The following is a 27,960-nucleotide window of genomic DNA, read 5'->3' as shown; positions in this document are numbered from 1 at the left end:
TCAGATAACTGTATGTGATGGACATCAACATCTGACAAACCACATTTCCAAGATTCCATATAGCCAATCAAGGTTGGTCTTTTTCTATTTTTTTCCTTTCAGGTATTTCATCTTCCACAAGCCAAACAAAACGTGGCAGCAGGTGTTCTGGCTGACCATCAGCATCGCCATAAACAACGCCTATATCATGTACAAGATGTCTGATGCCTACCACGTCAAGCGCTACAGCCGAGCGCAGTTTGGAGAGAGACTGGTGAGGGAGCTACTGGACTTAGACGACTGCTCTCCCACCCAGTGAGGCGACCACATAATCTTTGTAATATACGCACACACATACTGTGTACACACACTGTCACATGTCTCACACGTACCCACAAACACACACTGTTCATCACATGTGAAACACTAACACACACTAACCAAAACACTAATAGATTTGTTCTTTACAATTGTAGACACTGGAATAGGTCATTCCTTAAATGAAACAATATTTTAACAGTGCCAAGTCTGGGTTAAATGGGTTGGGGGACCAAACCTCCAGGTTTGGAGAGCAGGTGTCTATATCTGTCGGAACGGTCTCCAGATTAAAGTTTCTTTACTGAGGCACAAAGCAGAGCCATTGTACAGTACACATGTCTCTATTGTTATTGTCACAGGCTGCATGACAAAAACACAGTTGGATAATGTACTGTTGTTCAATGTGCAGATTTCTTTTCTCTTTTTTTGATCTGGTTAAACATTGTTTCCATGTAGAGCAATGTCACTGTAATGTAAATCTATGATTCTATTCGACCACATATGGAGCAACATCTGGTGTGTTCTCTCCAAGATAGACCTGAACCACTAAGCAGAAATACTGTATGTGTGTATGTAGGTAGATATGTATGTATTACAGTACCAGTCAAAAGTTTGGACGCACCTAATCATTCAAGGGTTTTTCTTTATTTGTACAATTTTCTACATTGTAGAATAATAGTGAAGACATCACAACTATGAAATAACACATATGGAATCATGTATTAACCCAAAAAGTGTTAAACAAATCAAAATATATGTTAGATTCTTCAAGGTAGCCACTCTGCCTTGATGACAGCTTTGTATACTCATTGCATTCTCTCAACCAGCTTCACCTGGAATGCTTTTCCAACAGTCTTGAAGGTGTTCCCACATAGGCTGAGCACTTGTTGGCTGCTTTTCCTTCACTCTGTGGTCCAACTCATCCCAAACCATCTCAATTGGGTTGAGGTCAGGTGATTGTGGAGGCCAGGTCATCTGATGCAGCACTCCATCACTCTCCTTCTTGGTCAAATAGCCCTTATACAGCCTGGTGGTGTTTTGGGTCATTGTTCTGTTGAAAAACAAATGATAGTCCCACTAAGCGCAAGCCAGATGGGATGGTGTATTGCTGCAGAATGCTGTGGTAGCCATGCTGGTTAAGTGTGCCTTGAATTCTAAATAAATCACCGACACCAGCTCCTCCATGCTTCACGGTGGGAACCACACATGCGGAGATCATCCATTCACCTACTCTGTGTTTCACAAAGACACGGCAGTTGGATCCAAAAACCAATTTCCACTAATATCCATTGCTCGTGTTTCTTGGCCCAAGTCTCTTCTTCTTATTGGTGTCCTTTAGTAGTGGTTTCTTTGCAACAAATCGACCATGAAGGCCTGATTCACATAGTCTCCTCTGAACAGTTGATGTTGAGTTGTCTGTTACTTGAATTTATTTGGGCTGCAATTTCTGAGGCTGGTAACTCAAATGAACTTATCCTCTGCAGCTGTCCTCATGAGAGCCAGTTTCATCATAGCTCTTGATGGTTTTTACGACTGCACTTGAAGAAACCTTCAGAGTTATTGAAATTTTCCGGATTGACTGACCTTCATGACTTAAAGTAATGATGGATTCTCGTTTCTCTTTGCTTATTTGAGCTGTTCTTGACATAAATTGTCACAACACAACTGATTGGCTCAAACGCATTAAGAAGGAAAGACATTTCACAAATTAACTTTTAACATGGCACACCTGTTAATTGAAATGCATTCCAGGTGACTACCTCATGAAGCTGATTGAGAGAATGCCAAGAGTGTGCAAAGCTGTCATCTAGGTAAATTGTGGCTACTTTGAAGAATATGTTTTGTTTAACACTTTTTTTGGTTACTACATGATTCCAAATGTGTTATTTCATAGTTTTGATGTCTTATCTATAATGTTGAAAATAGTAAAAATAAAGAAAAACCCTTGAATGTGTAGGTGTGTCCAAACTTTTGACTGGTACTGTGTATCTATATAGATGTGTGTGTAAGCCCAGGATCCTTCCATTATGTTTAAATGAAATATGGAGGAGTAGAGTCTGCACTACATTTCATTACCATCCCCCTTCCAGAGCGCTTGTCATCCTGCTGATGCTTAATACCTGGAATGGGAAATGTCCTGCTTACCAGGGTAATGCTTACTGTACTCAGTAACTCCATATCTCACTCAATAGGAACTATGCAACTGGTCATCAGATCATATGACTGGCAGTCCCTATTCTCAGCCAATTGGTCCATCGCTGTATATTTGCAACATCATTGAACATTCTGGATGGTGTGACTTGTGGTCAGGTTTTCAGATCGCAAAGGGAAGGGTTGATGATATGATAAATTATTCCAGTTCTTGCCAATGATGACCACATGAACGTTCATTTGGATGAAGCCTACTGTTGCTGTACAACATGACTACCATCTCCATGTGGCATAGTCTTGGATAATCAAGAGCAGCAGGGGTCAGTTCAGTTTAACTCTAGATAAACACTCTGAACTGTCCACAGCAAACCCTCACTCCCTGACTGACCACACAGACTGTTTTCAGTTCATCTGCTGATGTATGATGAATTGGGCCTCTGGCTCAGCTGGGGAGCTAAGAGCTTTTCTCCACATGAGTCATGCCAGTGTGGCCCATATCATCATATAGGCCCACTGTAGTCACGTCCACCGTCCAAACCCTGGAAGCAAGCCAGAAGAAAGTCTGACATTGATCTATACAGTATGTAAGTTGAGTTTAAATTAAACATTACATACCGTCAGCCAATAATTCTCACTCCAATGATGTCACTAAAAGATGGAGAGAAGAAAACACCAGACCCACAGAAGTTTGTCAATGTTATTCCTTCCAAATGTGCTGAGGTGAATGGATCCTCCTGTTGGATCCTCCTGATCTGCCATAATGACTTTATGAGGCTGTGGTCTTGCCTCTTGTGTGGGGACAGAATAGCACCCCACTGTGCTGTATGTTGAGCTGTTTTAAGTCAGTGAAGTGAATGTCACCGTGGATTAATAATGTGTTTTTGGCCAATAGAGAATGTAATGTCAGTGTAAAAGTGAAATCAAAGCTTTCAATTGTGCGCAATTCTAAAGTCCATGCACACAGGCCTATTTTGTCCCTTGGCTGATGACATACAGTCGTGCTTGTCCACTCCTTGCCACTGTGTTATTGATGTGTGAAGTGTTTGGGAGATTTGTACTACTGAGGCAGAGTTGTCCTAGCTAGGGCACTACTCATGCACTTTCGATGGTCCTGCACTTTAAAGCAATTCAATAACGGTCTATTGATGTTTACTAAATATCCCTAGCTTTGATGAATTCCTTTAATTAATGGTGGTACTAAATGCTTCCCCAGAAAATAGATGAGTAAATGACGCACTTTAATACTCTATTGTGAAAATCTGTTTTGTCACAGAATACTGAAGGTTTAATCCTGTTTCACTGCTATCGCCTATGTTTCCTGTAATTATTGAGAGCTTGACCATTCTATGAAGAAACAGGAAATCCATTTTTAATAGAAAGGGTAATTATTGTCTGAGTGCTACAATATTTATGCAGGAATGATTTAAAGGGGATATTGCTGATCAACAAAAGTACACGAAGATGATGAATACTACAAGCCAATGAAAAGGAATTATATTCTAAAAACATTATGAATATTTACCTAAATATATGTGCATATGCTATTGAGGTACATTTTGTTTTGTTTTTGTGTACTTATTAGAAAGTACATGTGACTTTAGTTCTATCAGGGTCTTCACTTTTAGGTAAGACACATGATTGTGATTTTTCACCGTTTCTTTTCCCCCGAAAAAAACATTGTCGTTCTTGTGTATGTTTGTGTGAGATCACTAGTTCTGTGCACTGATCACTGTCTGAAAGATTCTCTGACATGCCATAAGTATGTTAATGATGCTAATAACAATGCTCTTTTGTTGTGAATTGTTATATTGATAGACACCAAGAAGTATGCATGATACAGCCTTTTCAAAGTAAACACTTCAAAATCAAATATATAATATCTTAAAATTATTGTCTGTTTGCGGTATATCTTAATTAGTCATCAAGTCCTTGGATGTTCTGTAAGTGTAGTGTTACTAAGCAATGTCTATTAGGCCATATTTAATGTTATTAATACCACCATGGCCAAGTAGAGAGCAGATGACTTGTGTGTGTGTGTGTGTGTGTGTGTGTGTGTGTGTGTGTGTGTGTGTGTGTGTGTGTGTGTGTGTGTGTGTGTGTGTGTGTGTGTGTGTGTGTGTGTGGTGATCCGTTATTGCTACTCTGAGTGATTTCATGAACCAATTATAATCAGGAGAGATGGAGGGCTGTTAATCCCCCTCCCCCCCGTATTCAGTTTGAATCGGAACTGATTTAGAGTTTCAATTCTCAGGTTGAAATTGTATGATCTACAACTTACAATAAGATAAAATGTGACAAAAGTTGTATTTTATTTTATTGCCCAGCCATGTATTAGATATATTCTCAGTGCCTTTTACATAGAACATCTCATTTTCTTACCAGGCATTTCATGCCAGTATCATGTGGCAACTTCAGATGACTTCTGCAGAGAATATCTAAAATATATATAATTTATTCAAGATGGATAAAAAGAAAAAGACAGTTCTTGAAATGATTATTTTCTCACTCCAGGATTAGATTACTAGGTTTATTGTTCAACCCTTACAATATTTGGTACTTTAAAGCAATCTACTAGAAAAGACAACAGACATAAACTATATCAACGGCCAAGCCATATCCAATTCCTGAGGCCAGATAATATATATATATATTTTTTATCATCATTGGCCATTTATCATTGCCTGAAATGTCTTTGTGTCAATCTGATGTCACTGTAATTCCCTAGCTTCTGAGAGGCAATGTTAATTTACCATTGCGCTGTAAAATTAAGGAGGTCAGTTAATTGACAGCCCACTCAGTCTATTGCCACATGCCATCTTCTTTCCTTCTGGTATTTGGTGGCAGGTAGCCATTAGTGTTGGGCCAGTAACCGAAAGGTTGCTGGATCTAATCGCCGAGCTGACAAGGTTAAAAAAAAATTTGGTCGTTCTGCACCTGAGCAAGGCACTTAACCCACTGTTCCCCGGGCGATTAAGACGTGGATGTCGATTATGGCAGCCCCCACCCACCTCTCTGATTCAGAGGGGTTGGGTTAAATGTGGAAGACACAATTTAGTTGAATGCATCGTTGTACAACTGACTAGATATCCCCCTTTCCCTATTTACTGCTGTTTTCAGACCCCTAAAGCATATAGAGCGCCAATACCACGGTTCCACCCGTAGCTGTTAATGGACTAACTGAGACTGCATGCAAGTCAGTTGGCTAGTCAGGCAGCCCAATGCCCATTGGGTCCTTTTATAGTTAGTAAAAAGCCAACACATTTTGTGAATGTTTTTCATTCAATTCAGCCTCCACTCTGCATTAGTGATCAAGACTGCTGAAATACATTTTTTAATATGTAATCTAGAAATTTTGGACACCATTTGTTAATAATTTCCATAGTAAAACGCAGTGGAAGATTTACAAGATGTTAAAGTGTAATGACAGTAGCAAAAAAATAAAATGTCTTTCTGTAGGCCTATCGTGCACTCTGGCAATTGAAAGTCTAAAGTTGGGACCTGAAGATGTATGATTGAGACAGTCAAGGAAATGAACTTTGCTGACCTCAGGGCTTCATTATTCGCTATTAATAAAAGAATACAATATGGTGCTATCAAAATACTATAAAAAATGATATATTTAATGTGCTCAATCAACGGTCAGAAAAGTTAAGACTAATATTAAGGGTAGTTGGTAAAATGAAATCTAGTTCCAGAATGGTGTATTTGACATTGTACTAATAATATGTAAATAGCTCATGTAAGCTGGACCAAACTTCCTAACGTATCAGATTCATTCTATACTAATTTAAACTATGTACAACACACAAACTGCAATGTATGACTGCTCTGGGAATGTTGTAGAAACTGCTTCTTGTCCTGTCTGTGTTTTTCATCGGTGGAGGAAAAGTGATTGCTGTATCGTGCGTGTTTGTTATTTCTCCTCATTGAGTGTGTATGTAGCCTATTGTAAACCTTCCCTCTGTGATCTTCATGTTAACGGTCCACCACCCTGATGACGGACTTCGTGAATCGTATGTATACCATCTGAGTTTACACCATGTTGCACATCTAATAAATGTTAACGATTTTATACACCACCAGTGTCAAGAGTTTATGTAAGCCTTAAAGGTTTACAAAGGCTCCCTTAACATTATACACCTTCTAAATGATACTTTTAGATAGTGACCAACATGGGCATATCGCGCTAGCGCCCCCTGTGGGCTAGGAGTATGGTGCATGTCTAATGTGCTCTACTGTAGGTAGTAGTGGGTGACAGTCTGTTTTAAGGCTGCTGAGTCAAACTAATGTCTGTTACATTACCCTGGGATGTGACGAGCATTACACATCAAGTACAAACCCTTTAGTTCCCACTGGCCATGTACATGCAAGGAGCTGGACCTTAATTCCATACACACAACCATTTGATCTATACTGTAGCTCCCGTTGCATGGAAATCAAAACGTATCCATTAAGTGGCATTATTTTACACACACACGGGAGAGCTAGAGGTGTGTGTGTGTGTGCGCTTATACACACACGACTTAACAAGTATACTGTCCAGAATGGGCAGATTGGAAATCAGACAGTGGATTTCTTTGTTAGAGGCTATTTCTGTTCCATGACAAAACTGGCCTCTTTTCCCCTGAGAATGACTGCATAGCAATGAGAGCAAGGAGGTCAGAAACTGATTTGAATTGTTTAGTTACAGCCATCATTAAAATCCAAGCTTTATTTCTCATTGCATTCCTTGAAGACTCTTAATTAGCAAAGAAAGTCCACACCTCTTTATATAAATGCATTTATTTAAGTTAATCATTTTTCCTCATTCAGTTAAATTTGCCATAACTATAAAACAATGAATTACAAGCGCTGTACAGTAGACCAACTCACTAGTAACTGCTGTTGCTTACAGTATGTGTATATGTACATAGACAAACGTACTGTATATACAAAGATATACACTTAAATGTTACCTCCATGCTGCCTCCCTTGCCACTGATTTGAATCAACCTAATTTTCCTACAGCAAAAAAAATAGAGGAACAAACCGTATTCAATTTCTAGTGATCAATAATTTGGTTTATCATTCAATGCACGTCCCTCACCTAAACTTGAATCACAAATTGTACTGACAATGCAAATCAAATAACTTTGGCACATTGTGCTATGTAAACATTTCATCCAATTAAAATGTGGCTGTAATTCTAAGATTCTTTTTCTCCGTAACTCCTAGTGAACAGCAAACTTCATTTTCACACAAGTCTTACTAAAAAGGCTTTATTCAGTACTTGAACAACCGTTGCCACCATGTAGACAATGTTCACACAAGCAATCCCATTTAGTACTATAGGCCTCTAACCATCTGAACTTTCACATTTGAATTGTTACAATTGACATGATCTCTGAAATTGTTACAATTTCAACAGTGACGTGATGGCAGACCAGCGCTCATTCCATGTGCAACTTGTCATAATCCTAACACCTCTCACATGGGAGGTTACAACACCCAATTCTCATGATCCCATAGTCCTGCTCACTCAGGTCTCACACTCTGAACTGCAGATACTGCAGGTAAAATATGGGATGTTACCTCTATCCCCTGCTCCACATCTCTTACTGTGGGATACCTCATCTCTTTGGCATTTCTGAAATGCAATACCTCCACACAAGTTAGAGATGGGAGCTGTTGCATCTGTTTTGTCGTTGTGATGCTTGTTTCTATACTGATGGTGGTTGGAGTCTCCCTATCTATACGAAAGTTTGACCAGAATGGTGTAGAACAAAGGGATATATGCATATATAATGGGGGCCCACAAAATACAGACAGCAAATATTACTGAATAATTAGTCATTTGCTATTCTAGAATAAATTAATCTATTGAAATTGGGGGCATCCCAACCGAGACAAAAACAATGCCATGTCAATGGATGAATCTTTGCTTTCGTAAGTCGTTATAGGCGCCTTTGGCCATCACATTAGCGGTGGGTTCGGCTGCCCCTCAGAAACGAACAGTAACGTTTAAAGTACCACATAAATCACAAGCTAATGTATTAACCCAATCAGAATACACCCGAAGCAGATGCGAGCTAAAATGCACAACAATGAAATAAGAACATCTTATTGCTTTTCTCCCTTGAGTCCAGTTAACTATAGCCGAATGACCTGCCCTCCTTCAAGAAACCTGTTCACTAGCGCACAAAAACACATTCCCCTTTACAGTATGATGGATATCAAAAAAGGCAAAGACATCATTCACAAAGCATGCGTGCAATGTCGAGACAAACAAAAGGACAGGAAAAAAAAAGACGCTCAAGTATTGGTACAACATGCAACACAAGGCCCTCCCATGTAAATGCTGTCTTTGTCGCTTACCTCAGATGAAGTGTACTTTTCTAAAATGGCAAATCACAAATAGTGACAATAAGGACTCCAATGTATACATACACTGTGTGTGAGAACATTTCAAGAACACTTGTAGAACGGAAATGATGGTTCCAACATTACCCTGTAATAAACTCTTCACCATTACTAATTTGTATGAGGTTGTTACCATGGTAACACCAACACTGAAAAGGGAGAAGAAAAAAAAAGAAAATCGATACAGTAAGTAGATACGTTTTTACTCACAAGAGCACAGTCAAGCAACGAGAATAAAGAATTATCAGTTAAATTTACTGTGTAACTTAGTTGATTATTCTACAGTATAATTGAACAAAAAAATTATTAAATGTCTGTTACAAATAAATCAAACTTGGACACTGTACTGCTTTTGCAAAGAAAAAAAAAATACATGAATGAAATATATATATATATATATAAAAAAAAAAAAGTTTTCCATTCAATTGTGATGGACAAATGGGAAAAATAATGAGTCGTAGCAGCAAGTGCTACAATCTGATGACCCAGCAGCGATACATCCACACCCTTGACAACTCTTGGCCCCATAGTATCCATGAGAGACCCGCGAAGAGCACCCTTCTGATCAGACGACGCACCTTTTTACAACACGTGTGACGGGAGCAGGAAGAAAATTCTGTATAATTGTAGAAGAAAAAAAATGATTTTGTTCTCTCCATCTCTTTACTGTTCACTGTCAGAACAGCCCACCAATCAGAAGATAAGTGTTTCAGTGAATGAAAGGAACAGTGCGTAGAGTCCTTTCCCTTCTACCAGCAGGACTTAAGGGGCCAAACCAACAAACCATACCAAAACCATCAGCTTTCTTCCTGGGCCGTCTCGGTCTAGTCAGGGAACCTCTATGGAATACGTCTTTTACATTCAACAAAGATAGATTACTTGAGAGAGAAAAAGGACAACAAAATAAGTCACATCCATTTCAGAAACGCAGTGAACTTCAGTGGAAAGAGACATTTTAAAAGAACACGTAAAAAAAGAAGAAAAACATCCAGAAAGTTAATTCCATTTCACCTGCATTAAGAAAAATAACATTCACTTTCCAAAGAGCAGGACTAAAGATGAAACACTGAGGTATATAGTTGAATGGAAAGCGTCATCATCCCACTTGGTCTGTAGTTTCATATCCTTCCCTCTGTGTGTTGTGGCCCCTCCGGGGGCCTCCGTCTGTCCGTCCATCTGTCCGTAGTTGTTGCTGGGTGGCTCTAGTCTATGTGGCTCCGGGGAGGAGAGCAGGAGGTGGTGGTGGAGGAGGTGGTGGTGGGGACACTCTCTCTCTAGAGTTGGAGGTTGAGAGTGAACTTCCACTGCTGGTTGAGGTTGGGGCTGCACACCTCCACTGTCAGCCCCCCAGTGCGTGCACTGTGGCTGTCCAGGCACAGGTTGCTACCCACGTGCCGCAATTTAGAGTTGCTCTCAATCTGCTCCCATTTCTGGAGACAGGAAGGATAGGTGGGGACATGGGGGAAACAAGGGTGACAAATCAGTCACAGGTTTGTATGTACTGTGAGTACTATAATCACTAATGGTTTCAATTGACAGTGAGTTTATGGTGAATTATCTATAGTGCATATCCAAAGGGATCATCCCAATCCATCATAATCCACATTCCATGGCAAAACCAAATGAATGTTCTATTACCATGCTAACTGCCGGACTGCGGTTAGTCACTTTCCTTTACTACTAGTGCCTTTTGATCGATCTGATCCGTGGTGCTCAGCTCGCTCACCTGTCTGCTGTCATTTTCCCTGCAGCCCTGCAGCTTGATTTGTGAACCTGCGGTGCGGTCTACCACCGTCAGACAAAGGTCCATGTGCTTTACTGACTTGTCCTTGGTCAGCGCCCATTCCTGTGGACAAAGAGTGGGACACAGTGAATTTGCTACATTGGCACAGTTTAGGTACTCCTGAATTATTATACAGATCCATTTTTAAAGTGTTTGTCTTTATCAAGTGTGAATATGTGATGTGTACATGTATGTTGAAAATCACACATATTTACACCAACAGTGGCTTGACTCCCAGAATCCCCTCCTCCAGCTTTAGTATATGATCAACATGTTGTGGTAAGTGGGACATCAACATGGATTTCATCAGTATGAATCGGAGACACCCAATCAAAGCATTAGTTGACTGTCCAGTACAGTACCTGACCAACTCTTTGACATGTGCACTGGGACCCTCTGAAAAGCTGCGGCAGTGTTTTATTTATAAAGTAAACCCACCTCATTGTGTGTTACCCAGCCCAGTGCACAGCTTGGTTATGTGTAATGGATCTGAGCAGTACCTGAGCCCTGAATGATACCTGATTTCCCCCAGCGTTGTGGCATTCGTAGACCCCCACCACTCCGTCTGCAAAGTGTCCCAGCGTGTCTAAGCAGTTACCTCCCTGCTGCAGAGCGCCGAAGGCAATGTCCTGATGGTCAGGGACCCTGAAGGGCCAGACACACAGCACAAGTCAAGGGGATGTCAAATCACAAGATGTGGGTATATGCCACCCACCGCAGTCTTTCCCCTAGTTTAATTTGTAAGTGGAAAGCAGCAAAGGCCCCCAAACTATGTCCTGCCTATATAATGGTAGGGGAAACAGTCAACAGTTATGTCTTTCCATTCAACTTTGTCCGTTTTCAAAGCAATATATTGCTGGTCCACTGTGGTGGTGTGGTCTCTCTACTTACCGCAGCTCAGGGTACACGTTCTCCAGGTACCACTTGAATGGCTGGCAGCCCAGCCTCTTCTTCATTTCCATTCTGCTCTGAATGCTGCCAGACACACAGAGAGGAAACCCATGACTCATCTAATTACCAGCCATCTCAGAGAGACAGACAGCCGCAGCATGACATCTGGAGGCAACTGAGATCACTACTATAACCTTCTGGAGGTGTCAGAAAAAGGGAAATGTTGATATTCTATACAAGCTCAGCAGGGCAGTCTGCGACTCCATCATGGGAAGAACGGTGTCTGAAAGGACACTTACTTGCCATAGGGCACGTTTCGGGCCGAGGGCACAGCGGCGTAGTAGAAGTTCTTAAACTCGTCCATCCACACCTCTGCTGCTCGCCTCGTGTTCCTGTGGACGGACAGACACCATGTTAGAATACTTATAAAAATGTGGCCTTCCTGGTCCTTCCAGTCCTTGAAATAGTCACTGATTTGACCATTTCATGGTACAGTAGCCTAAAAGCTATAGGCAATGTTATTGGACCTATTCATTTGATCATATCTGTTATTTCTTCAATGAAGGATGCCTGTCAAAATAATTTGAACGGGGCAAGAGAAAGTGATGAGGCGGTTCAAGCTTCAGAAAACACAGGAGGAGAGTGACAGTCCTCAACTATTTTGAGATAAGAGCACACGTCCTAAGACTTGGCAATCTGTGGGGTTTCCAGTGCTGCGTGACAGACTGGCAGTGAAGGAACGTTCACTCACTCTCGTCGCATTGATGAATCACCCTGATGTGATGCATACTTGAACAGTGTTGACACTGCAGGGATGAAGCCAAGATGAGAGCAGAGCTGAGGCTTCTGCTCTGACTGCGCCTCTATTTTAATGACTGCAGCTCAGCTAGACTTGAACAGTGGTATTATTATGTGAATTTCAGAGGAATGAAACAGGCCCTCTACGGGCTACAACCGCAAGTTATGTCATTTGATTGGCTAGCAAGTATTCACTCCGCCTCCTCAGCTTGAATTTCATTGGATCTTTGAGAACGGTGAAAATAAGGGTAAAGTTAGTGGTATAACTCAATTACCAGTTGTTAGCCTGTACAGTGGGTATTCTCTATGGCTCAAATGTCAAAACCCTAATGTACCGGGACTCTGGTTGGTATATGACAGTATGTAGAATAGGTTTTTACACATATTGGACCGAAGAGGGCAGGCTTTAGCCAAGTCTAAATCACATCACAGGGACAATCAATAGTCACCTAGCAAACACGGTGCCACTGCCCCCAGGAAAGGTATATGGGTGCTGCTTCCTGAAGACATGTCCCACTCGACTGCAGGGAATGATCTCTAGACTGCCGCCACACTGCCACACGCGGAAAGAGATCTCTGCAATGTCCAAACACAAAACACACATTAATATAACGGTTTATGGCAAGGTTTTAGAGTTACATTTCATTATGCTATAACTTCCCACGGTTGGTACCTTCAATGTCAATATTTGGTATTAGGATCCCCATTAGCTGTTGCAAAAGCAGCAGCTACTCTTCCTGGGGTCCACACAAAACATGAAACATGACATTATACAGAACATTAATAGACAAGAACAGAACTACATACATTTGCTTTTTAAAGGCACACAGCCTACATGTCAATACATACACAAACTATCTAGGTCAAATAGGGGAGAGGCGTTGTGCCGCGAGGTGTTGCTTTATCTGTTTAAAAAAAAACTTGGTTTACTGTTTATTTGAGCAATAGGAGATAGATCAGAGTTCCATGCAATAAAGGCTCTATATAATACTGTACACATTCTTGAATTTGTTCTGGATTTGGGGACTGTGAAAAGACCCCTGGTGGCATGTCTGGAGGGGTAAGTGTTTGTTTCTTCTAAAAAGAAGAAGTGATGCAGTCTGTCTCTCCTCAACTCTTGGTTGACATATGGACATCGTAAACCAATCCAACAAAAGGTAGAGTGGGGCACACTCCCTCTCCCATTCCCTAGGCACACAATGTCAAACAAGCTCAAGCGTTCCTAGTGTTCTGTGTCCTATTACCTAGATTCTCTCCGCCCCACACATCCATCATCATGTCGTACTTCCCCAGCAACTCAAAGTAGTCCTTGTCCATGACAAAGAGTCCGCCGGCAATCATGGGAGTCCTGAGAAAGAGGTAGGACCGAAAGTACAGTTCGTCAGGGTCATGAGACAAAACAGTGAGACAGACTAAGCAAAGTCAAGCAAAGTTCAGCTCTCCTACAGTCCTGTCATCAGCATGTGATGCACAGAGCCTGGCCCTGTAACCTGGCAGCAGCAGGGGCTGTGGTGTCCTGTCCTCTGGCTGTCTGGAGGGAATAATACACCACTTCTCCTCAGAGGCCATTTTGTTTTCAAAAGGAAGAAAAACATAATGAGCATCTTGAACTAGTCTGCTGTTGTTCTCTTAAATGAACTTTTGGGAAATCCATGGCTCCAGTGGAAGATTTCAGACTAAACAAATTATGAAAAATGATTTGTCACCCTTTAGGTTAATGGGTTAATTACCATCACCTAGTGAAGAGGAACAAAATGCATTTTAGGAAATGAAGGGCCAAATTCAAATTCTAGCCTTTGGATATCGATTAAATGCTGCCCTCTGTTGGTAAACCATGGTTCGCTGAGAGAATGCATCTAACATTGGGTTACTTAGTAAAACAATAATTTCTATGAGCTCATATTGATTGAACAAATCAACATTTTTGCCCTCTCTTCTGATCTACAAGTGATAGAATTGCAGGAAAATAGGTCAATGTACTAAATCTATCCTTTAACGGCAATATCCCCATCAAATCTCTTCTCCCTTATTACCATACACAGTTTAAGACAAAGCTGGATAAGATGATACGAACATCTTCAATCACCTCTGCCTTTGTTTACTGCACTCGCCGATGTCGTACGGCACCGTAGATGTCAGGGAGAAAACAGGACATAGAGACTTAGAGGCTCAAAGACTCTGGGTCTTTTTGAGGAGCATTGGCCCGTATTCCCCAGAGTGCTCAGATCTGACGCTGCACACTGATACTGACATCTAATGCTGCCTGCCTCAGCATCTCCTCCAGCGGGCCCAGATGCGTAGCTATGAATTATTAGTAGAGGTGAGGCTGGCAGGAAAGGGCAGCAGAAAGAACAGAAGGTGGCTTACTTGATTGGAGCAGTGGGGTTTCCTTGACGCGCCCTCCTCTGCTCCAGGGTCATATAGTCCCACTTGAAGACCAGGTTCCAATCAAATCCTAGAGGTGGAAAAACACACACACACCAGGTACAGATTAGGTTTCAAGTAATTTCAAGTGAATAAGAGTTGAGTCATTTTGACAACAGGAAAAAGCCGTGTTGGTTGTCAGATGTGATTGTATTCCTACTAAAACTTATATCACACACAATGCCTATCTGATAGATCACATATCTGTGGCATTGCCTCTATTTTCTTATGGCTGTACATAACACTTCTCATAAGCCATATAGAATACAAAAGCCATTGGAATGCACAACGACACCGTGCTAATGTTACCTGCCTATATCCCTGGACGAATCAATCAAATAGTTTCCATTCCAAAGGGCAATCCCATTTTCAAGATTTTTCATGTACTTATTCGATTCTTTGTTTTCACACACATGCGCACGCATAGCCAGCCAGCCACACACCAAAAAACCTAAACATCTTTGGCAGAAGGTGACATTGGGCACCGAGTGGAAAACTGCAATGTGATTTTCCTAAAGGCCAGCCTGCCCTAGAGAGGAAAGGAAAGCTGCTGGCGTAGATGAGTGGGATTTACCTCCTTTGAGATCGGCCGAGGCGCCTACGTACTGGAAGTTGTCCATGTTGATGACGTCGATGATGGGGGAAACAACTCGCGTTTTGTCCTGTGGGAGAAGTAAAGAGAGATTAAGATGGGACACAAAGATCCAGAGTGTTCCGCTAGATTATTTTCCAGGCGGGCCACAAAGACTCCCGACATCCAGGCCCCTCTGCCACCAAAACTGTTCATTTAAACCAAAAGAAGCCAAAAAGTATTTTATGGGTGGGCATGAGGTAGGTGGTCTCTCAAGTCAAACCAATTGAGAGACTGTCCACTGGATCTGAATTCAGCATTACTGAAGGACTGAAATATTCAGTTAAACCACTGCATAATTTCAAACCAGGCACTGGATAAAAGCTATAACAAAGTTAGTCCAAAACAGATCTACGGCGAGTCAAACATTTGCCCAAATTTGTACTTAAGCTCATATATTTAACGCAGCCAGAACACAAATAGATTTCCAAGAGGGAAGTGGATGATTTGCTGAGAGTGACATAATCAGATGGATTGAATCATTTCAGAACTATTCCAAGTCTTTAGTTGGAACAACAGAGAACTACAGCAGTGACAGTGTTCCATGGAAGATTGGTCCAACCAACGGTGAGTTAGAGCTCATTAAATCATATTACTTAGTTTTTCCTAAACTGTGTTCAGACCCGACAGCAGTAAACAAGTGTTGAAGCCAAGTGTATGCAGCAAAAAAAATTATGGAAAACTCAGAGGGGTTGAAAGGCTGTGTTGTTCTGTGTGTGTGTGTGTGTGTGTGTGTGTGTGTGTGTGTGTGTGTGTGTGTGTCTTTGAACTGTCCTTGCTGGGCAGGTTCCCAACAGGATGCACGTCCTGGTGCAATGCACTTGTTTGCTAGCGGAAGGTGCGGCAGCTCCTCCCCACAACTGAGTGACACGTACAGTAGGTAATACTCTTAAAGCTTGTCGATATTGCATTCTTTAGCAACTCTAGTCATGTTTACCCTACCTGGCTGAACCCCAAACTGTCCCTCTGTCTGTGTATCCATTTAAGAACCTTCAGTGTGTTTAACGTTACCTGTGCTCGTCTCAGCCCCTCTGAATCACCAATGTCTGTCAGTGTGTTTATCCATCAGTCTGTCTGTCTGGCTGCCCCCCTGCCTGTCCATCTGCCATTGTGTCCGTCTGTCTGTCCGTCCGTCATTGTGTCCGTCCGTCCGTCCGTCCGTCATTGTGTCCGTCCGTCCGTCATTGTGTCCGTCCGTCCGTCCGTCCGTCATTGTGTCCGTCCGTCCGTCCGTCCGTCCGTCCGTCCGTCATTGTGTCCGTCCGTCCGTCCGTCCGTCCGTCCGTCATTGTGTCCGTCCGTCCGTCATTGTGTCCGTCCGTCCGTCCGTCCGTCATTGTGTCCGTCCGTCATTGTGTCCGTCATTGTGTCCGTCATTGTGTCCGTCCGTCCGTCCGTCATTGTGTCCGTCCGTCCGTCCGTCCGTCCGTCATTGTGTCCGTCCGTCCGTCCGTCCGTCATTGTGTCCGTCCGTCCGGCCGGCCGTCATTGTGTCCGTCCGTCCGTCCGGCCGTCATTGTGTCCGTCCGTCCGGCCGTCATTGTGTCCGTCCGTCCGGCCGTCATTGTGTCCGTCCGTCCGGCCGTCATTGTGTCCGTCCGTCCGGCCGTCATTGTGTCCGTCCGGCCGTCATTGTGTCCGTCCGGCCGTCATTGTGTCCGTCCGGCCGTCATTGTGTCCGTCCGTCATTGTGTCCGTCCGTCATTGTGTCCGTCCATCCGCCTGCCTGCCTGCCAGTGTCTGCATGTCTGTCTTCCTGCCTGTCTGAGAAATCTCCAGGTGCGCTCTCCTCTCTCTGCCAACACAACAACTCAACAACTCAACAGATCAGCGCAGTGAGCAGCAGATAAAATGCTAATAACAGGATAACGGTAAGTGTCTGAGCTCAGGCCATAGTCAGTGGTGGCTGCAGCTTCAATACAATGCTGAACATTATGTGGTCCGGTGTGTGTGCACTAAATGTCAGGTGTGTGTGTGTTCTGTGACTGTGGGACACACTGACCTCAGCCACTCTCTCCAGCAGCGGTTCCAGCCAGTGTTCGTTACACTCGCAATGGCTGTCCAGGAAGGTGAGAACACTGGCAGTGGCTGCGTCGGCCCCCCTCACCCGAGATCTCATCAGACCTGTGGAGGTGTCAACAACATGATGTAATCTACAAATACACAATGGGCTACTCATGTGTGTGCAAGGCTCTAACTTCTTTATCTAAGTATACTTATTGCCCAGCACCGGTTCGCTGAAGTTTGGGATGTGCATATCACCAAAATATGGTTAAATGATTAAAGTGAAAAGTGCTAGCTACAATGAGTGTACAAAACATTAGGAACATCCGCTCTTTCCATGACATAGACTGACCAGGTGAATGCTATGATCCCTTATTGATGTCACTTGTTTAATGCAGTGTAGATGAAGGGGGCGGAGAATGATTTTGAAGCCTAGAGACAATTGAGACATGGATTGTGTATGTGTGCCATTCAGAGGGTTAATGGACAAGACAAAAGATTGCCTTTGAACGGGGTATGGTAGTAGATGCCAGGCGCACCAGTTTGTGTCAAGAACTGCAACACTGCTGGGTTTTTCACGCTCAACAGTTTCCTGTGTGTATCAAGAATGGTCCACCACCCAGAGGACATCCAGACAACTTGACACAACTGTGGGAAGCATTGGAGTCTACATGGGCCAGCATCCCTGTGGAATGCTGTAGACACCTTGTAGAGTCCATGCTCTGACGAATTGAGGCTGTTCTGAGGGCAAAAGATGGAGTGGAACTCAATATTAGGAAGGTGTTCTTAATGTTTTGTACACTCAGTGTATTTAATTAGTACGTTTTAATGGACTTCTGAAGTCATCTAGTATCTTTGCAGAAGTGCTAGCTCATATTAACTTTCTTTGATCCCGGGTTCGATAATCAAATTCATGCTTAATTGGTTGAAGGGGGCAGTGTGTGATTGTGGAGTTGTAAATGAGGTAATCAGTTTTGCAGAGATAGCGATAATGAACAGAGGACTGCAGCCAGGTATTTTTGGCCCAATGTTCTTTCTATTGGAAAGCACACAAAGCACTTTTCAAAAATATACTCTGCTTGTTACAAACTTTTCATTGTTCTGCAGTGTATATTTTCTCCCCATTGGCCCCTATAAACCTGTTCAGTGCTTTTCATGAGAATTGCCCTAACAATCAGGACTCTGTTTTAAACTCCAAATCCTTTCCTAGCCCAAATAATCTTTCTCTGCTTTTACAACTGGCAAATCACTGATTAGGGAACATGCAGCGTTGGACAAGGTCAATAAAAATGGCCATCAAATAATATGATGAATGAAGCCTGACCACTCATTTCCAACTAACAGTTTTATTGGTGTTCCCATTTGTCCACTCACCTTCTCGTCGATCATTTCGAAGAACCCGGATCTTCTCAATTTTCCCCAACAAGGCTCCATCCTCAGCTGAACCACGAGACAACAAACGGTTATTAAAATAAACCATCTATATACATATATACACATGTCAAATAAACATTTATATAGGCCTTATAATGGGTTTATGAAGACTTTATTCAGCCTTTATTCACTTCTGTTTCATATAAAGTGGGACCAAAGGTTTACGCAGTGGCCCTCCAGGGCCCAGACACTGACGGACAACAACTCTAGAACGACTCAAATATCAAAGTTGCTTCAATCTATCTCAAAACGCTTTAATGTACAAGAGACCTCGATGAAAACTATGGAGGGAAATAATAAAACATATCATAGGCGTGATGTCTGTTAAAGTGTCTGGAGTGCACAGCCATCAAAGCCCAAGCAAGAGGCATATGCCCTTAGGATTGGGGGTCACCCAGAGTTGACAGGGAGGGAGGCTCGACAATGGTTCAGGACAGGGGTTTTAGTTTACAGACTGGGTGGTGGGGGAGAGAAGGGCCTGGAACCTCTAAACCAGTGCCAGTACTGATCCAGAGTAACAGAGCAAAAGAGGGAGAGAGTTAAGACTAACCTTAAGACTACTCATCAAACAGAAACTCACGGTTGTCGCTGTAATCGTCCACCAGGATAATCTCCTTGACAAGGTGTGGGGGACTCTTCTTAAGAACACTGGAGGGGGAGGGAGGGAGGGCAGAGGAGAGGAGAGGGTTAGACATGGGTTAGTATCTCCAGGCCTAGCCTGTTAGTGTGTGTGTGTGTGTGTGTGTGTGTGTGTGTGTGTGTGTGTGTGTGTGTGTGTGTGTGTGTGTGTGTGTGTGTGTGTGTGTGTGTGTGTGTGTGTGTGTGTGTGTGTGTTGTGTGTGTGTGTGCGCTCACCTGACCACGGTGCGGAGCAGAGCTGAGCGGGCCTCATTGTGGAAGGTAATGACCACACTAGAAGAAGGCAGCTCAGTCTTCCACTGTTTATGCCGGCAGCTGAAGGAGACAGGAAAACACGCAAATTCATTAGGGCACTGAAAACACACTCAATGGTCTAAAAGGACAAATTATCTACATTTTAAACAAGATTTTAAAAATGAGCTGGTGTTGTGTGCTCCAATACGCTGGCTGAATATCTTCAGCTTTTGGAGTTTAAGTCTCCGGGCCCAGACCAATGTATTCGATCTGTATCCTATATAAAAAAAAAATAGGCTCTATTTTGCACACACACTTGTGACGGTTTGGTGAAGATGTGATCGACAGCAAGTCTTGCTTGCTTAAGCGATGGAGGCTCAGACAAGCCCCTTAAGATTTCAATATGACAGAGATGGGCTAATCCGCTAGAGCCCAGTCACCAGCAGCTTCGGCTTTGTGTATGGGTGAGAGCATCGAGGTTCCCCACGTCAAACCCATCGACACAGAGACTGCCCATGACGAGCCTCCTTGGAGAGAGGAGAGAAGATGGAGAAATGGAGGGACAAGAGTAAGGCTTTGACGTCAATCAATGCTTCCTAAAGGAGTTACAAGACAAGACACGACTCTCCCTTTGTAGGAATCACTCCAGGCAAAAAATAGCTGCTCATAGTTCCCAGAGCAGAGGTCAACTATGGGAGTGGTCCACATAATACAGAGCACAGCAAGTACTGTATCATCCGGGCCAAGAAAAATACTCAAATACTGAAAATACTCAATGTATTTTCAAATACAAATATTTAAAAATACCCCAAGCATTTGAACCCAGGTCTGGTTGGTCTTAGACATTTATTTGGAAAAAAGAAAGCTATTTGAAAATAGAAGGTGAACTGGACACGTCATTTGGAAATACTAAAATACACAGAAAATAAGTATTTCAAATATAAATACTTAAATTCCTAACCCACGTTACTGTTAGGACTGCATTCGCATTAAAGTCCACGCTGAAGGCTGCTTCTCTGTTCTTCAAATGCATGTAAACCAGTCTAGTAAACCATCCCAGGCTTAACCAAGCCCTTGACACCGGCTTGCTGTACCATAAAAAAAAAAAAACTGTGGCACTCCCTTTTCATTGCACAGACAACAATTAGGCTTCAAACTTCATGTATGTCATGTAATGTAGCTCCCTCTGAGCTCTGTAATTACAATGAGGTGTCAGTAACAAGATACTGTAGGGAGGGGATATAAAAGACAAGCACAAATGAAAAACAAGCACAGCTGATGAGTTGCTTTGTATAGTCTACTGCCTGGTCCTTTGATGGCTTCACGTGCACGCCGTTCAGCGCTTCATAATCTAACTGGCTCACCTTCCTCATTAAATATGTATCCGGCAGTGTACACTGAGAACGCTTCATTAGAATTGGAGAGAGTGGCCAAAACGGCAGACAGCGGTTACCGAGTCCACGCTGGGTCGACAACAGACAATACATAAAACATTCCAATTAAGACCTGCGGCCTCCAGCAGGCCTCCAGCATGTCTCCTGCCATCCAAGTTAATGGTCTGTCTGAAGATTCAAGAAGCCAAGCAATTTAATCTGGTCAACAACAAAAAAAGGACACCGAAATAAAAGGCATCTCTTGTGACAAGAATCAGAGGAGGCGGAATCTCTCATCTAAGTGTTCAATGGTGCTGGGCAGACAGCCGCAGGCAGTGCAGAGACAGGAAAGATGGCACTGTACTGTATGGCTGTCATCTTGCGAGCTCGGACACAACTTTGCTATTTTGTGATACTTCTGGAGTTTATCATAACCTTTTTTGCACAACATGTATCTCATCTGCCCTGGTCTCTTTGTGTAATTCCGACTCAATTTTCAGGCTATCCAAGAGGAAACGCCGGCGAAAGAGAGGCAAGAGAGGGTGAGCCCTGGCAAGGTGAAGGCTGTCCAACTCAATGGATTCTCCATTCCCCGGAGCGGACAGGACATCGGATTCAGGAAAATTAGGAATGGTATGCCTCTTCATCTATAGCAAATGGTGTGCCGACTCTAGCGCAATGGAAGTCTCGACCCATTGTTCACCCGTCTTGGAATACCTGATGGTCAAATGCCACCCCTTCTACCTCCACAGAAAGTTTTCATACACACACACACACACACACACACACACACACACACACACACACACACACACACACACACACACACTTGAAGTCGGAAGTTGACACACACTTAGGTTGGAGTCATTAAAACTTGTTTTCAACCACTCCACACATTTTTTGTTAAAACCTCTTTGGGATAGGCATACTGCTAGCGCCCGGCCTCGACAACATCTGGTGAAATTGCAGAGTGCGAAATTCAAATGACAAAAATCGTAATATTAAACACTGAAAATACCAGTGTCATAGATAATTTAAAAGCTTAACTTCTTGTTAATCCATCCGCTTTGTCAGATTTCAAAAAGGCTTTACGGCGAAAGCACACCATGCGATTATCTGAGGACAGCGACCCGCACACAAAAGCATTACATTAATTTTCCAACCAAGCAGATGTGTCACGAAAGTCAGAAATAGCGAAAAAATAAATAATTTACCTTTGAAGATCTTCATCTGGTTGCAATCACAAGGGTCCCAGCTACATAACAAATGGTCCATTTGTTCAATAAAGTCCTTCTTTATATCCCCAAAAAGTTAATTTAGTTGGCGCACTTGACTCAGTAATGCACCGGTTTCCCTCATTCAAAATGCATACCAATAAACTTCTTCCAAACAAGTCAAACAACGTTTCTAAATCAATCCTCAGGTACCCTAATATGTAAATAAACTATAACATTTAAGAAGGAGAATAGTACGTCCATTACCGGAGATAAATAACGAAGTGCGCGCCCTCATCGGAATGCACTACAAACATTACAGCCAAAATGGGAGCCACTTAGAAAAACTACAAATTCTAGCTCATTTTTTAAAAAACAAGCCTGAAACTCTTTCTAAAGACTGATGACATCTAGTGGAAGCCCTAGGAACTGCAATCTGGGAGGTATTCCTTTTATATTCCCATTGAGAGCCATTGTAATAAGTGGTGAGCTGAAAAAAGAAACGTCTGGATGGATTGTCCATATCAGTTCTGTTATACTCAGACATTATTTTAACAGTTTTGGAAACTTTAGTGTGTTTTCTATCCAATACTACCAATTACATGCATATCCTAGCTTCTGGGCCTGAGTAACAGGCAGTTTACTTTGGGCACCTCATTCATCCAAACTTCCGAATACTGCCCCCTATCCCGAATAAGTTTTTAACAAACTATAGTTTTGGCAAGTCGGTTAGAACATCTACTTTGTGCATGACACAAGTAATTTTTCCAAACAATTGTTTACAGACAGATTCATTCACTGTATCACAATTCCAGTGGGTCAGAAGTTTACATACACTAAGTTGACTGTGCCTTTAAACAGCTTGGAAAATTCCAGAAAATGTAATGGCTTTAGAAGCTTCTGATAGGCTAATTGACATCATTTGAGTCAATTGGAGGTGTACCTGTGGATGTATTTCAAGGCCTACCTTCAAACTCAGTGCCTCTTTGCTTGACATCATGGGAAAAATCAAAAGAAATCAGCCAAGACCTCAAAAACAATTGTAGACCTCAACAAGTCTGGTTCATCCTTGGGAGCAATTTCCAAATGCCTGAAGGTACCACGTTCATCTGTACAAACAATAGTACACAAGTATAAACATCATGGGACCACGCAACCGTCATACCGCTCAGGAAGGAGATGAACGTACTTTGATGCGAAAAATGCAAATCAATCCCAGAACAACAGCAAAGGATCTTGTGATGATGCTGGAGGAAACAGTTACAAAAGTATCTATATCCACAGTAAAACGAGTCCTATATCGACATAACCTGAAAGGCCGCTCAGCAAGGAAGAAGCCACTGCTCCAAAACTGCCATAAAAAAGCCAGACTACGGTTTGCAACTGCACATGGGGACAAAGATCGTACTTTTGGGAGAAATGTCCTCTGGTCTAATGAAACAAATTTGAGGAAAATGGGGGATGCTTGCAAGCTGAAGCACACCATCTCAACCGTGAAGCACGGGGGTGGCAGCATCATGTTGTGGGGCTGATTTGCTGCAGGAGGGACTGGTGCACTTCACAAAATAGATGGGATTGTGAGAAATTAAAATGATGTGTACATATTGAAGCAACATCTCAAGACATCAGTCAGGAAGTTAAAGTTTTGTCGCAAATGGGTCTTCCAAATGGACAACGACCCTAAGCATACTTCCAAAGTTGTGGCAAAATGGCTTAAGGACAACAAAGTCAAGGTATTGGAGTGGCCATCACAAATCCCTGACGTCAATCCTATAGAAAATTTGTGGGCAGAACTGAAAAAGCGTGTGCGAACAAGGAGGCCTACAAACCTGACTCAGTTACACCAGCTCTGTCAGGAGAACTGGGCCAAAATTCACCCAACTTATTGTGGGAAGCTTGTGGAAGGCTACCCAAAACATTTGACCCAAGTTAAACAATTTAAAGGCAATGCTACCAAATATTTATTGAGTGCGTGTATGTAAACTTCTGACCCACTGGGAATGTGATGAAATAAATAAATCATTCTCTCTACTATTATTCTAACATTTCACATTCTTAAAATAAAGTGGTGATCCTAACTGACCTAAGAAAGGGAATTTTTACTAGGATTAAATGTCAGGAATTGTGAAAAACTGAGTTTAAATGTATTTGGCTAAGGTATATGTAAACTTCCGACTTAACTGTGTGTGTGTGTGTGTGTGTGTGTGTGTGTGTGTGTGTGTGTGATATATATATATATATATTCCCAGGTAAGAAGTTTTAGGTTGTAGTTATTATAGGACTATTTCTCTCTATACGATTTGTATTGTGTGTGTGTGTGTGTGTGTGTGTGATATATAATATATATATATATATATGGATATATATAGATATATATATATAGATATATCACACACACACACACACACACACACACACACACACACACACACACACACACACACACACACACACACATACAAATCGTATAGAGAGAAATAGTCCTATAATTCCTATAATAACTACAACCTAAAACTTCTTACCTGGGAATATTGAAGACTCATGTTAAAAGGAACCACCAGCTTTCATATGTTCTCATGTTCTGAGCAAGGAACTTAAATGTTAGCTTTCTTACATGGCACATATTGCACTTTTACTTTCTTCTCCAACACTTTGTTTGTGCATTATTTAAACCAAATTGAACATGTTTCATTGAAGTATTATATTAAGTGTTCATTCAGTATTGTTGTAATTGTCATTATTACAAATAAATACATTTTAAAAAGTAATAAAAAAAATAATAATTGTTTAAATTTTTTATTTTATATATATATATATATTTTAAATTGCCCGATTAATCGGACGAGAAAATCAACAAGCTGGCACTTAATGAACTATACGAGGCTATAAACAAGCATGAAACCATGCATCTGCTTTCCTTTTTGTCGGTGATTTTAATTCAACGTCATTAAGACACGTAATGCCCAACTTCCATCAACATGTCTCCTTCGCCACTAGGGGTGATAAAGTCCTAGACCACAAGCAAGCATACAAGGCCCTCCCTCATCTGGAAAATCAGATCATGACTCTATACTCCTGCTTCCTGTCTACAACTAGAAGCTCAAACAGGAAGTACCCGTGATGCACTCTGCTGAGAAATGGTCCTCCAAATGGTGCTCTTTCCCTCGCATGCCAACAGTTTCAGCCAGACACTGGGAGAGCGCAACTCAATTCTCAGTGAAGAAGACATGAAACTTTCAAAGACACTGGCCTAATCCTGTAGAGTGTCATGGAAACCAATATGCAAAATAAAGATTGTTTCCCCCCGAATCATATCAATTGATAAACTACTTTAATGTCAATTACAGAGGAAACCTATCCCCGATTCAAATACGCGGACAACTACAGCCATATATGGTGAACCGGCGTAGATTTAACCCCCACATACTTCAACCCAAACACACACACACACACACACACACACACACACACACACACACACACACACACACACACACACACACACACACAGTGAGAGGAGCCAAGCTGGTGAAGCAAACAAATCAATGTGCCACCCCCCGGCACTGATATCCAGCAACTATGTATACAGAGACCTCAGCATTAAATAATTTTCACCGGAGCACATACTGTGAACCTTGCACATTGACGGGTGAGAGATACAATTCAATCCCCTCCTAGAAGTTACAGCTCTCTACAGACACATGGGAAATTAAATCAGCATGCGGTACCTCTGTAATAAACAAATCAATCACTGTGAATTCTTCCCCATTTCCTTTTTAAGACTAACAGGACAGGGTGAAAGCTGAAAGAGGGCATTTGGGAGAAAGCAAAGAGCAGTGTGCCGTTGTTGTAGCACTCATCGCAATACTCATCCACATAACAGAGGAGAGAAGACAAAAAGCTGAAATATCGATGTTCACATTCAGCCTGGTTTCTGATGACTGTAATATTGGCAGTAGAAGTGACCCTGCATTCCATTTGGAGAACTTTCCTACAGACGCACTGACCACAGCCAGAAGCACGTGTCAGTTCCTTAATTGCAACTCTTGACAAAGTATGGGCAGACTTGTCAGAAGGATCAATAGGAAGCCTGTGCTGGGACACAGACATCCCTGACAAGACTTCCTGCATACCTGCCCCAGTCATAAACCACAGGCACTCACAGGAGACCTATGTACAGTATGGTGGAGTGGCTAAATGCTTAGTGTATTACACATGAATGAGATAGTCACATCCTACAACTTCGAGAGCATATTTTAGGTACTTGAAAGGGGTCTTTAAGGTCTTTGCAGAAACAGAGTTGAGTAACTTCCAGCTCTTTAGCTCGTGGGACCCACAGACAATAACGAGAGATGGTGAACTCTGTTAGCTAAGAACACCACAAGCCTCCCCAAACTGTTACTTACTGGTGACTTAAGTCATACTATAGTGCTTCCCCTAGTGATTCCAAAATCTGTAAATAAATTGGATATTTTACATTCATTCTGGAAACACCATCTAATGTAAGAAGTACAATTTACTTATTTTTTGGACTGGAATGTATTTGTCCTGCAGCTCCAGGAACAACCGTAATCAAGCTACTGATTAATCTAGAACATGCGGGGACAAGAATGTTTGTCCAAGTCCAGCAAAAATGTCATGAGAAATTAACAGGAAAATAATTCATTATGCAGAAAAAATTATGATTAAACCTGTGGATGGTTAAAAATTGCCATTTTACATTTGTTACTGTCATCTGAACAATTGCCCAAAATTCCAATTACATATGCAGGTACAGTATGAGCAGTTGTCGAGATTCTAGAGGCAACTGCTTTGAGTGACACACAAATACATATTTTACTCACACCCATACCATAATCATGCTTTTGAATAATCAGGCTTTAATTGCAGACGGCAATGACTTATAAATATGTATCGACTTCCAGAGATTTTTGTTTTGTTTACCGCCCAGTGCCCACCCACTATTATATTTGCATCAGCCAGATGGGAAGGCGGGAGAAAGTGTTTTCAGAGTGGCAGAAATGCTTACCTCAATATATTCATTTGTGGCCACTGAACAACACTGCTGTCAACATGACCCACGAGCATCGACGGTGGAGAATATTTATCAGATGTTATGTTATATTTTATCTAAATCAAAATGTAGTAGCTAAATAAACATTGCTTCAATGCCTGCTACATCTGGTCCATGCTATATAAAGTATCAGAAAAATGGCACAAAAACCTGCCAGGAATCAGTGGTGTAATCTTATGAGTCAACATACACAAATCCTATACCAGACACCATGTTTCCATTTACAAGGAGTAGCAGACATTTCAACCCACCGCTGAAGCCCCAAACAACAACTCTTCGACTTACTCATGACATATGGATTTGGCCCTCCTGTCCTTATATCTGGGCAGGGATAGTGCTCTAGGTCCCGGGGAGCACAGGGAGGAAGGCCAGAGGATAATCAATTGTACCTTTGAGCACCACTCCTTGGGCTGACATGAGGGCACCAATGTGGAGCAGGGGCGACTCCTGGGCCCCCAGAAAACATTGATCAGAATGCCAGAGAGAATGCCAGAGGGAAAGCCACTTTGTTACTGCCACCGACCGCTCCCTCTCATTAGCATTCCAACACATTGGCTTCTGTGCTCCCCCACTCTTCTACAACCCGTCCTTTGTCAATTGTATCCACTTTGATG

General features: G+C 42.2%; 2 protein-coding genes across 3 annotated transcripts in view; one reads left to right on the top strand and one right to left on the bottom strand.

Moving 5' to 3' along the window:
- Window positions 1–6,527, top strand: part of LOC106589661 (piggyBac transposable element-derived protein 5) — a 32,015-nt gene extending 25,488 nt beyond the window's left edge. Inside the window, exon 7 of the mRNA XM_014179905.3 lies at window positions 103–6,527. Coding sequence (XP_014035380.1) covers window positions 103–298 — 196 coding nt within the window. The 3' untranslated portion in view covers window positions 299–6,527. The remainder of the gene's footprint in view (window positions 1–102) is intronic.
- Window positions 6,528–7,214: 687 nt separating this feature from the next.
- Window positions 7,215–27,960, bottom strand: part of galnt2 (UDP-N-acetyl-alpha-D-galactosamine:polypeptide N-acetylgalactosaminyltransferase 2) — a 94,321-nt gene continuing 73,575 nt past the window's right edge. The window contains exons 4-16 of one of the 2 annotated variants that reach the window (XM_014179903.3): window positions 19,668–19,766; window positions 19,393–19,460; window positions 18,753–18,818; window positions 17,377–17,498; window positions 15,318–15,405; window positions 14,687–14,774; window positions 13,564–13,667; window positions 12,769–12,895; window positions 11,821–11,913; window positions 11,522–11,605; window positions 11,131–11,275; window positions 10,574–10,693; window positions 7,215–10,277 (exon numbers count right to left, since the gene is read on the bottom strand). In XM_014179903.3, coding sequence (XP_014035378.1) covers window positions 10,122–10,277; window positions 10,574–10,693; window positions 11,131–11,275; window positions 11,522–11,605; window positions 11,821–11,913; window positions 12,769–12,895; window positions 13,564–13,667; window positions 14,687–14,774; window positions 15,318–15,405; window positions 17,377–17,498; window positions 18,753–18,818; window positions 19,393–19,460; window positions 19,668–19,766 — 1,360 coding nt within the window. In that variant the 3' untranslated portion in view covers window positions 7,215–10,121. The remainder of the gene's footprint in view (window positions 10,278–10,573; window positions 10,694–11,130; window positions 11,276–11,521; window positions 11,606–11,820; window positions 11,914–12,768; window positions 12,896–13,563; window positions 13,668–14,686; window positions 14,775–15,317; window positions 15,406–17,376; window positions 17,499–18,752; window positions 18,819–19,392; window positions 19,461–19,667; window positions 19,767–27,960) is intronic. The other variant, XM_014179904.3, reaches the window with a different exon arrangement.

The sequence above is a fragment of the Salmo salar genome, chromosome 28, assembly GCF_965601325.2.
Source record: "Salmo salar chromosome 28, fSalSal1, whole genome shotgun sequence".
Lineage (NCBI taxonomy): Eukaryota > Metazoa > Chordata > Actinopteri > Salmoniformes > Salmonidae > Salmo > Salmo salar.
This window is presented reverse-complemented; position numbering and strand designations above follow the sequence as displayed.